Source organism: Ammodytes marinus (genome assembly GCF_949987685.1).
Source record: "Ammodytes marinus genome assembly, chromosome: 19".
Lineage (NCBI taxonomy): Eukaryota > Metazoa > Chordata > Actinopteri > Uranoscopiformes > Ammodytidae > Ammodytes > Ammodytes marinus.
Genome location: NC_137223.1, coordinates 6,077,198 through 6,089,391, shown reverse-complemented (window position 1 = coordinate 6,089,391; position 12,194 = coordinate 6,077,198). Strand labels below are relative to the sequence as shown.

The 12,194-nt window shown below is 40.6% G+C and overlaps 1 protein-coding gene across 1 annotated transcript; it reads left to right on the top strand.

Moving 5' to 3' along the window:
* The first annotated feature begins 326 nt into the window (after positions 1-326).
* olfcb1 (olfactory receptor C family, b1) lies at positions 327-11,444 on the top strand. Its single transcript, XM_080048365.1, has 6 exons — positions 327-443; positions 1,721-2,009; positions 3,785-4,627; positions 4,802-5,017; positions 8,539-8,656; positions 10,164-11,444. The coding sequence occupies exons 1-6, from the start codon at positions 373-375 to the stop codon at positions 11,315-11,317; spliced, it is 2,691 nt and encodes an 896-aa protein (XP_079904491.1). The 5' UTR covers positions 327-372; the 3' UTR covers positions 11,318-11,444.
* Positions 11,445-12,194: the final 750 nt, after the last annotated feature.

Below are 12,194 nucleotides of genomic sequence, written 5' to 3'. Positions count from 1 at the left end.
ACACATTTTTAATGTTCTGATTTTCACATGCCCAGTTCCTGGTCTGACAACACATTTCCTGTATCACTAGAAACGTCTCTGCCCCGCCCTCATAGCTGTCCTGAAGGAAGCCTTCATTCTAAAACAGGTTTCCAGTATTCATTGTCTAGCCCCTCCCAAAGTCCATGAAAGAGATAAATGTGTCCCTCCTCACTTCACCCTGAAGTGTTATCTCACTCACAGCTGCATTTCAACATGCAAAATTGTGGTGTGCCATTCAGCCTTTTCTCTGCACTTATAACATTGACCAGCATCTGGGCAGGTGTGGATGGATGTGACTGTGATAAGAAGATTTGCGGGGCTCAAGCTCCCGGAGACGTGGTGATTGGTATAATGTTGCCATGTCACCTACAAGTGTCGCCTCTTAATGAACGGATCAGACCAGAAGGTTTCAACTGCTCACAGTGAGTATAAGACATAAGTTAAATAGGCTGTTTGATACATAACAGGGTATTCATGTGTTGGTCAGAAAATGTATCTTTCGTTTTCAGTTATTAGGATTGTAGTGGGTTTTTTTTCTCATCTTTTCTCGTATTATGTCCACCTTTTCTTTTTAATACCTTATATTCAAATCTTTAAAAGAATAGAATGTTTACGTAACTAAAAGGTATTGTGCATATGCATACGTTTTATTATTTCTGCATTGTGAAAGTGGTGTGTGTAATAAGCTCTGGCTTACATCTGCAGTACATCTTTAAAATCATTGCAACCATGTCTTTTTAGCTTGATTTATTTCTTTTTTGGGTAACGCTTTACATAAAGGACCTTGTAATAAGCATTATAGTTATGTAGTAATTCCTCACATGGGGGCAACATTTATGTAGTGGTTACAAGTCATTCAGATTAATTTTGCTATTAGAAATGAATCTAATAGGCTTATTAAAATACGTATCACTTTATTTAATAAAACATTCAACAAGTCATTTTACTTCAGCCCATTTTCCAGATTTCACAGGGTTTGAATGAGAGCAAATATGTCTCACTTTTCACTGAGCAATGTGGACTGTCCAGAGGCCCTGTTTTTGCAAGATTTTGCTGTTGAAAGATGTATATCCTGTATAAGGTATCAGTGCTCATTGTATTGAGGTGGAATGAGACATTTCAGACAAAATATTTTATTAAAACAGAAAAATACAAAATGTTGTATTCTTCTTACCAGTGGAACAGAGAGTTCCATGCACCGTTATGAATAATATATCAATAAAATGTATCATATTAAAGCTATGGTGCTTAACTTTTTCATATAAATTAAGGACAGTTACATTCATGCCATTGCCAAATGAGTTGACACAAAGTTTATTAAGCCCACTAAACTCTCTGTATTTCTCATGGCAGCGTTAACAAACTAGTGTCACCCCCCGACACTGGCACAGAAGCTCAAGAAGCACCCATGAAATGTTTTAGTTGTTGATTCTACTTAAAATAATTAAAAACCTGGACGTGCAGCAGAAGGAATAAAATCCATTTGCGAACACCGAAGGCTTACCTCATGTAGATGCGCAACAATGTTATTGCTCAGAATTCCTCATGGACGGACAAAAGTTACCCACTATAGCTCTCAATTATAAGTTCAAAGATGTAAATGAATTGAATATAAGGCCACAGCTTTCTGAAATATTACTTTCTAAAGCATGAATAATTTTGTGTGTTTTATAAAATCTTTTACACTGTGCACTTTCAGTTTTCACCTGGAATCATTTATGCTATCCTTGGCTGCAATCCACGAGATTGAGAAGATAAATGCAGCTGGCTTCCTTCCCGGAGTGCGTCTTGGATACATGATGTGTGACACGTGCTCATCTGCAAGCAAAGCATTGCAGAATGTGGAGCACATGCTTGAAAATAACTCTCATAATGAGAAGTGTGACTACACTAACTTCAGGCCCAGAGTCAAGGTTATTTTAGGAGCATTGTACTCTGAAGTGTCCATCGCTGTTGCCAGACTGCTGAATATATACATGGTCCCTATGGTAAGTCACAAGTACTGTCTAATCATCAAATACATTTTAACTGCCAAGTATTGAGTACATTCACATTAAAGCTATCATCAGAACCTCTAACGATGTGTCATGCTCTGGTTTTTACACTAAATTGTAGGTATTTAATGATGGATTTGTTGTGGACATTTTAAGATCCACTAGTTGAATGAATACAAAAAAATATTGGAAAGACAGGTTATAAATTAATCTGAGATTAGCACAACCAAAGGAAGAAAAGTCAAACAGCTAGCATAGCTCCAACATGCATGCCTTCCAGAAATTCCAAAGTTGATTTACTACAAAAAAAAACGTTGTTATACTGTGCAAACAGTACCTTAGAGTGTGGTACTCTTTTTTTTTTTTAAGATATTTTTTGGGAACCCTGTGGGAGCAGGACCTAGGTTCTGCCTTCACAGATCACATGTGGGATTCAGTCCTGGATCGGATACACTCTACCTCCATGTGCGCCCGACATGCTCTTGTGCAATTTAAAGTAGTACATCGTATCCACATGTCTAAAACTAAATTAGCTCGTATGTTCCCCGATGTAGACCCGACCTGTGATAGCTGTAAGAGCGCACCGGCATCACTCTTTCACATGTACTGGTTGTGTCCCACCTTGACTGAGTTCTGGACATCAGTTTTTCAAACAATTTCTGAAGTACTTCAGTATCAAATTGAGCCGAACCCTTTCACTGCAATTTTTGGCATTGCCCCAAATCCGGGCTTGCCTAAAGTGAAGCTGAAGGTACTGGCCTTCACCTCATTGCTTGCTCATAGGGTTATCTTACTCAAGTGGAAAGATCCTGCCCCTCCTTCCCACTCACATTGGATTAGAGACATTATGTCATGTATGAATTTAGAGAAAGTACGTTATACTACCCAGGGATCTGAGAATAAATTTGACAGAATTTGGCGCCCCTTCCTAAATTATTTTAAAAAACCAACAACAACAATACAAGAGTAGCTACCCCCTCCCCTCTTTTATTTGATTTAATTTTATTTCCTTATGTGTTTTTTTGTTCTTTTTTTTTCATAGCGATTGTTTATCTCTGTTTCTTGTAGCGTGTATTTCGTTTATGTAAGTTTTTAACATTGTGTATTGTTTTTTTTTCTTTTCTGTGCTGATTTTTTGTGATGCAGGATTGTTTGTGGTTGGGTGTGGGGGTGGGATATGGGCGGGGTGTGTTCAGGGGAAGAAAAAAGGGGAAAAACTTAATCATTGTACATTTGCTTTGCAAATCTTTTGATGAATAAAAAAACCTTTGAAAGAAGATATTTTTTTTTATGCTTTATTGATAGTGCAGAGAGACAGAGGTGAAATGGGGCAGAGAGGGGAGTGACATGCAGAGAACGACCGCGGGCGGGAATCGAACCCGGGTCTGCAGAGTGTGGTACTCTTTACAAATTAGTTAATTTTTCAAAAATAAATAAAAAAACAGGTGTTGTTTGCCATATTGGTGCTGATGCTTGCTCTAACATGTATTTAAGACAAAATTGAAACATTTGAAGGGGATACAAGCTGCAGTTTACCCCTATGTACAGTCTTTGTGCATGTTTCGATCAATCTTCTGACTATAAACCCACAGGTTAAATTGTTAGGATTTTGTCTTCTAATTCTAACTGGGGATTTGAGGGGATGACAGGGTGCTGTAACAAATTGGAGTGTACCTTAAAAGACTGTACTTTTGTTATAAATACACATCATGTTTCCAATTTATATTCAAATAATTATTTTGTGTACCTTCCTCCTTTTTCTTTTTCAGTTGAGCAGCACATCATCTTCACCAGAACTGAGTTATAAGTCACGCTATCCCGTTTTTATGCGTACTGTTCCCAGTGATATTCATCAGACCAAAGCAGTGGCAAAATTGATGCAACACTATGGCTGGAACTGGGTTGGGGTTGTGTACGTAGACGACGAGTATGGCAGAGGAGCTTTCCAGAGCTTCCTTGTGGAAGCGGAAGCAAATAGCGTGTGTTTGGCCTACCAGGAGGTGATGCCTCATTACCTGGATCATTCAGACAGCATGCATCACATCATGCGGGTTGCCCAACAGATCCGCTCCTCCACAGCCCAGGTGGTGCTGCTAATCATGAAGGGATATATGGTGAGGGACCTCTTCAAGGAGATGATCAGAACCAACACAACAAGGACCTGGATCGCCAGCGATTCCTGGTCCAGGAGCATGTCCCTTGCCCAAATGGATGGCATCAACAAGGTTGGGGACATCGTGGGCTTTACGTTTGTTGCACGCAAGAGTGAGTCATTTGATAATTTTCTACAGAATCTTACAACAACCCCAGGAGGATTCAACCACTACATTGAAGAATACAAGAACCTAAGATTCAACTGCACCTCGGAATGTATCGCAGACAACCCTCCATCCTATTGTCACGCATCTGGGTCTCGGACAATTCAATCTAGTCAAGCATGCAATTCAGCTGACCCCCAAGAGCAAAATGACGACTATCTTGTAAAAGCTCTGGACACAAAGAAAGCCTTCCTTCACAGAGTAGCAGTTTGGGCTGTAGCAAATGCTCTCAAAATGCTGCTAAAGTGCAACAGTTCCTCATGCCCGGGAGAAACTAACTTCCCACCATGGAAGGTGAGAACTGATGAGCTGAGAACAAACTTTAATCTTGAAGTGTAGCTTGCTTACCTTTTATGAATTATAGTGTAATATGTATTTCCTTAAATAGTTGTTACTAAAGTATGTGTTACAATGATCAATCACTTCAAAAGTACAATTTTAATGTCAATTCGGTGTTTTGCTTTGCAGCTACTTCAAGAACTGAAGAAGGTTAAGTTCAAGCTTGACAACCAGGATCACTTCTTTGACAAAAATAGTGATTTTGTCAGTGGTTATGATATGATCGTGTGGGGAACAGATGGACACCACAGAAGATTTCAGAGAATAGGGAGATACTGTGTCCTTGATGAACAAATAGAACTTAATGTGAAAACGATTAACTGGCTTTCAACAGCCAATACCACGGTAAGCCAACACAGTACTCAGACAGTATCAGTCAGTGTAGTCACTGTCTATGTGTCCTTTAGCAATACAGTAACTGAATTGAGACAAAGGGTCAGGTTGTCACTGTTTAATCCTGGAAACTGGCTTGTAGTTGTTCAAATATCTGACAGATGATTATACACGCTTTAATTTCTTCCTGTCTAGAATTTTGTTATTCTCTGCTCACCTGTCTCAGAAAAACATCTCCAACCGATTACAGTTGGTTCAAAATGCCGCTGCCAAATTCCTGACTTAAGTCCCCGAAAAGTCCCATTTTACTCCCATTCTTAAGTCTCCACTGACTTTCCTATCACATTCAGACTCCAGCTCATTGTTCTATTGATCACTTTCAGAGCGTTTGCATGATGAGATAACTCCCTACATTACAGATCTACCTCATCCATACAACGCCAGCAGGATTAGATACCGTATTTTCCGCACTATAAGCCGCACTGGACTATAAGCCGCAGGTGTTATAATGTTTAATTACCATATGTAAGAGTTCGTGCACAGAGGGGATTGTCGGGAAAGAGATGGCTGCTTGAGGAAGCTCCCATTTATTAACATTTCATCAAACAAGTTACATATTTGCATAACGTACGTAAGTGTTACCATTTAGTGCATTAGTAGCTACTAGGGATGGGCACGAGTGTTTTCGCTACTCGTGTGATCGCTTGCATTCCTCGAGGATCGATCGATTCCTCGTTAAACTTTTTTCTATTTTTAGAACGCAACTCATCTGTCTACAGAGCAACGGTTGACCGCAATAAAGCGCTCAATGCTTATGTCAAACAGTTGCCATATGATATTAAGGATTTTTTTCCACAAGTTTAAAACACATTTTCCTCACTGAAAGTAATTAAATAGACAGGCCACAATTTAAACCGATCCAGTCGGTCTGCGATGGGGAGAAAAAAAAGAGAAAAAAAGCATGGGCTGTAGTTGTAACAAAAAAAATTGCCAAAGTCACCATTTAAAATAAGAAGGGCAGCAGATAATATAAAATGATTGTCCTACAATTTAAATACATATAAATAACTCACCAAAGCAGATAGTTGTAGGCCTATATCCAACCACGTAATGCTCACTCCGTGTCCGTGAATAATTACCGCGACTAATTCCTCATTAACGGAACGTTACACTGGTCGGTTTTTGAATCTTATCCCCATATTCCCTATTGAAGGCTTCTTAACTGTTGTTGGCTCGGAGCGAATGTGTCTGAAGTAAGCCTTGCTTCTTCTTTTCTTTCCAAGCGGAGAGCACCTTGCATGCTCACCTGGAGTCTACTCATTACTAACTGAGAGTAACAGGTGTCATCTCCCCTTTTTATAAACGTAACTTTATCATCTGCTTTGAAATAATTGGACAGTTATATTCCTGAAAATGTTCTGGAGAAATGAGAGACCGTGTTCAGCTCCGCGGTGCTGTGGAGGACACAGGCTGCGCTCCGGTGGCACAGAGGTGGCAGTTATTTGCAGTTGATGTTTGACACAACGCTCAGTTTATTGCACTTGCATCAAAATATTTAATTTTGTTAAACTTTATTTTATCCGTTTTGTGCCGTTTTGTACACGTATATAACATTTGAAAATAGGGGCGATTTTCCTCATCCACCAATCGGGTTCATTTGAAACGAGGAGTACTCGAGTACTCGATTACTAACGCCCATCCCTAGTAGCTACAGAACATATACTGTGCTGTGTAATAACAGGGTCGAAAAATGGGGGAAAGTCGCGGCTTATAGTCCGAAAAGTAGGCCTACGGTAGTTGTTCCACATACCAGGCTCAAAACAAAGGGAGACTTTGAAATGCTCTCCCACTGCATTTAAGATCTCTACAGTCTGTCGATTTTTTTTAAATTATAATACTAGACAAAAGAGTCATTTGATTAAACAGTATTTATATATTTGTTGTTCACAGTTCTCATGTGGTTTGTAGAGAATACCTATGGCCAGGGGTGGATTACTGCGCACAGGCCCAGGGGCCCAAGGGCTCAGGGGGGCCCTTAGCCAGAGATACTGATAGTAACTTCATGTCCCATAGTCAAAGAGCTCAGTCACTGATGTCAATAACAGGGTCCAAAAAGGAATAGCCTAAATATAAGGATACTCATTGAAATGTAACAAGATAGAAATCATCATGGGCCCCTCAACTAGTAGGGGAGAAATACAAAAGCAAGTTAAAAACAACAGCATTAGTAGCTCTGTCTAAGGGGCTCCATGAGGGGCCTTGAAGGCCCCCTGACACATACGGAAATAAGCTTTCTATGTGTGAATTCTAAATTGTTCATAAAAAGTAGCTATCCAGCCTTAATCTGTTGAAATGGGCCTCCATTATAGAATATGGGTCTGCATGGGACTGTACTGTTTTTACAGTTGCAGAGTAAGGACTGGAGTGCTGCCTGTTTAAGAAAAATCTGAAAAATAATGTTCCCTTTGCATCTCAGGATTTGATATAGCCTCTAAAATTTCCTCTCAAAGTGCACCAGATTGATAGCCTGGCTCCGCCCGCCTACCTACTTCCGCCCAAATTTCATTTTCCCTTCAGTAGTCAGTCTGGTGGTGGGGCGTATTAGTGAGATTTTTCCGAACAGATTTCTGAGTATCCAATCAGCGAACAGAGGAAGTGGCTGAGAACGATGAGGGTCGAAGTCGCGCTCCAGTTTCAGTTGAATGCTGCGTTCCCTTACGCTCGGAACTCGGAAACTTTCGACTTGTTAGTTCCGAGTTCCGACCTGTCTGTGTTCCAGTGCATCTGCTCGGGAAAGTATGGACGCCTACAACCGTTCTCATCCAAATAACTAAACGTTAGGCTCTAGCAAGTTACCGTTGCCAGGTACCGGTAGATCCATAGACTACAATATGTAGTGAAGTCGGAAATTTCCGAGTTCCCTGAACGCACCGTCAACAGCCGGCTCACGACCAAACGTTATGCGATTGGTTGGATAATCTAGAGTGGCACTGCGCAGATCCAATAGTTTTAAACTTCAACAGACACCCGCCTCCAAGTGAGTGAACGTTTGCCAATTACAGCACTTCCAGACCTTCTGTACAAATTAAATGAAGTACGATGGTCTGGTAGCGCCAGGCTACCAGATTGATGCATTTTAGTTTAAAACGGTAAAAAAATTCCGGGGGGGCATGCCATCATGTGGGAAACACTGACTTCCTTGATATGTTTATGCCATTAATTGTATGTATCTGTGTGGAAAAGTCAGTGTGCTGACTGGATAGGGACGATTGGGGGGCCCTTTGAGAGTTTGTGCCGAGGGGCCCATAATCTCATAATCCGTCTATGCCTATGGCTAAAATACAGCTGTTGAATGCTAGTAACAATCTGGGAGGGATCTGTTATTCAGATTTTACTCTATTGATCATATACCCAAAACCAAAATGTGTAGCTTTTTGAAGAAGAAAAGACAAGGTAGAACAGAGGCTGGCTTAAACATCGACAGGCCATCTCTCTTTAGACTGATCAGATGTTCTCTTGTTTTGTACTCTCAGATCCCCCAGTCTAGATGCTCAGAGCGCTGTGCCCCCGGCTTTATAAAGAAGATCTTAAACGTATCCTGCTGTTACAACTGCAGCCACTGTGCGGAAGGCACCTTTTCAGATGCATGGGGTAAGAATTATTGACACACTGATTTTATATTCAATTTAAGCTTAAAAATGTAATCCAACATGAGCTACTGGTGCCTTACAGATTTCATATTGTCTGTGCCCATAGAGTATGCAAAGATCTGATTGCTTCCATATGAAGTTTCTTTTTAAAGTAAATTGAAGAGAGTGTCCAAGGGGGAAAGAGACTGCAACACAACATTTATTTGCAACTTATAATTATGCAAAAAGGCTTTCAACAATGCAGTTTCCTCCTCATAGTAAAAATGGAAAAAGGCATAAGGTAAACCCCTAGTCATTAGATTGTTGGTTGATCAGGTTTTTGATGTCAAAAACATTACAATTAAATAATTGTCTTCAGAAATTATTTTTACTGAGACATACTTTTTCGTCTTGTAGAATGGCACATGATGAAATGTCCGTGCGGTCCGGTTTATGTTGGATGAAAAAAAAAAAAAAAAGATTTTCATATGTGAACAACACAAAACAAAATGACCCAATGACAATAGTACACCTGGTCTAATGGTTGGCTTCATGTGTTTGCCTAATGTCCTTGTCCATTTTGACTGTGATGAAGACAGTCACTCACTCAACCTTCATCATCAGCTACTTTTTAAGGTTTGGTTCGCGGTGAAGACGGAGACATGTCAATACATTAGTCGGCTCGTACAACGATAGATCCCAAATAACCAGTGTTCTCTCTTCCCCTCCTCCTCTTGGACATTTGCTGTCTTGAAACTGAAAAGCACCTGGTTCAAATGCATATTCCTATGAGACGGCCAAAGAACTCAGCTTTCAGCTATATTAAAGAGGACCTATGATGCTTTTTGACTTTTATGACCTATAAACGTTGTTATGATGATTCATAGTCATGCTTAACCATACTAAATTATCAAATAATGACTTACATGCATTTCGACGTATTCCCTGCTGACCGTCTGGGGTGTCTGTGCAGAGCACTAAACACTATTCTAGCCAGTCGAGAAGTCACGTCTTCAAAGCGGTCTACCCTTTCATAATTTGTGACGTCGCATAAAAATTTGTGACGTGACCACGCGGATGTTTCCATGTATGGTAATGCTGTCACTTCCCTGTTCGCGTCTGCCTCGCGCCCTTATAGGTCCATGCTCGCGCTTCCCGCCACTGAAAGTGTTCCGGAAGGAAGGTAACCAATCACAACGGAGTGGGGTTTGCAGGAGGGGGGGGAGGGTAGCAGAGATGGCCGATGCACAGGCGGAGGGAGCGGAGATTGCCGAAGCACACACACTCAAGTGTTGACAGGACGTGCTGGATCGCCAAAATAAGAGAAAGAGCTTCACGAAAATCTACATAGTTTTTGGTGATGTGATTGTGTCAGTTTGCTCTATAGCAGTGTAAAACAAGAAATTAAGACCAGAAAAGTAGTATAATAGGTCCTCTTTAAAGAAAACTGTCAATGTAAATCTTGGGTACCTTAGTAAACCCGAATAGCCTTATTTGCCTAAAATGTACAACCTCATCTTCCATAACAGATCTCCCTGCCTGCAAAAAGTGTCCAAATGGAACTTGGTCTCTGAGGGGTTGGAATCATTGCGAGCCTAGACTGGAGTCCTACCTGCGATGGAGCGACCCTCATCCCATCACCATTGTTGCAGCAGCACTCTTTGGTGTCTTTCTCTTGTTAGTTATCTTCATTATCTTTCTGGTGTACAGGGAATCCCCACCTATGAAAAGAGCTGAGGTGAGGATTTCATGTGTTATGATGGCTGGTCTGGCAGTAAGCTTTGGAAGTGTAATATGCTTCATGGGCAAGCCCACTGTGCACCTCTGCATGGCCCGCCAGGTAATGTATGCCATGGGCTTCACTCTGTGTGTGTCCTGCATCCTAGTCAAGGCCTATCGTTACTTCCTGGCTTTCCTGCCCTTTGGTCAAATAACAAACAGGCGACTTCACCAACTTTACAAACCGCCTGTTATCGTGAGTGTCATAACTTTTCTACAAGGAATCATTTGTGCTCTATGGCTGGTATTTGATTCTCCCAATATTGATGACACACCCCCATCGCCAATGAGCATGACGAAAATACTCCAGTGTATCGAAGGCTCCAGATACATAGGTTTTGGCATTATGTTGAGCTACATCGCTTTGCTAGCACTGGTTGGCTTCCTGTTGGCCTTCAAAGGCAGGAAGGTTCCCCAGGAGTTCAGTGAAACAGGATACATCATATTTAGCATGCTAATGTACTTGTTTGTATGGGTGTGTTTTATCCCCGTCTACATCACCAACAATGAGAAACGCATTTCTTCTCAGACTTCAGCCATTCTGGTATCCAGCTACGGCATCATTTTTTGCCATTTCCTACCTAAGTGCTACGAAGCCCTTCATGGGCAAAAGGCCGAGACATTGGAGAGAATTCTGAAAAGATGGCGAGCCAGACAAAATCAGGATTTAGATATATCGAGAGACAAAGATATCCCCACAAAGATCACTACCGCTCAACTGAGTAGCAGGTTTTCCATATCAAGTACGACAACTATATTGAAAGACTTTGACACAATGAGGGAGGTTAGCCCTACTGATTCAGGGTTGGACATAACGCCATGGTCTGTTCAAAAGAGTCATGCCTATCATCTTTCTAACAGGCTACATACAAAACTGAAAAGGAGACGGAGTATATCATTCTAAAGCTGGTTCCAGAAAATACTGATATGTTCTGATGTGATACTGTATTATACCCTTTAAGTTATTTCTTTAAGATATTTTGTGCTGGAATTCATGTAAAGTTAAAATATATTTACTGCTTAAAAACTGCTGTATAGACCAATGTGTAATGTAGACACCTGCAACTGATATTAAAAATGCTTTTGAAAGACGTTTGCACAATTTTTCATTCATAATAACCCAAAAAGAGCCATATATTTAAAGTAGGCATTGTGCTGCGGTGGTGTTGGAATATTGCTTCAGGTAGTAGTGAGACAATAACATGTCTTCCAGGAAGCCCTGTTAGAGTAATACATCATACAATCAAAGTCTTACAGGTGCAGTTCTGATAACTTTCAGTCCTTTTCACCAAAACACTTTCATGTGTCCTTGAGGTCCAAGTTTGAGCATTACATTTACACTGTAGTATTACAAAAGAAAGCAATGTCAAATGAACACATGCAGGGCTGGATTTAGGCAATGGAAAAGCTAGGTGGTTTTGTGGTCTATTAAATATTTATTATAAGACAGTTGGTGCGTTTCCTCCGGCCACACGCTCTCCAGTGGGGTCAGTTTCAGGCTGGCTTCCTCCAGTCTGCATGCTGCGAGTCATTCAGTCAGAACACTTTTTCTTCCCCATTATGTATAAAGAAATTGTGGCATAAACCTTTATATTATGCTCATTTATATTATTTGAAAGATAACACTGATGAATAAATAAAATATACAAACCTCAGCTGGAGATCATTGTCAACTCCAATGCTGTTTCCTTCCACACTGCTGCCTTCTGCCGCTTTTAATGCTCCCATATAATTTTTTATTTTTTTTCTACTTATGCTGATATGGTGTCAATTTCTACTTC

Bases quoted from the DNA above. Each gene is read 5' to 3' on its own strand.
- olfcb1 (XM_080048365.1), top strand. From the start codon at position 373: ATGTTGCCATGTCACCTACAAGTGTCGCCTCTTAATGAACGGATCAGA. The intron at 2,010-3,784 runs GTAAGTCACAAG...TTTCTTTTTCAG, and splicing joins ATATATACATGGTCCCTATG to TTGAGCAGCACATCATCTTC. The intron at 8,657-10,163 runs GTAAGAATTATT...CTTCCATAACAG, and splicing joins CACCTTTTCAGATGCATGGG to ATCTCCCTGCCTGCAAAAAG.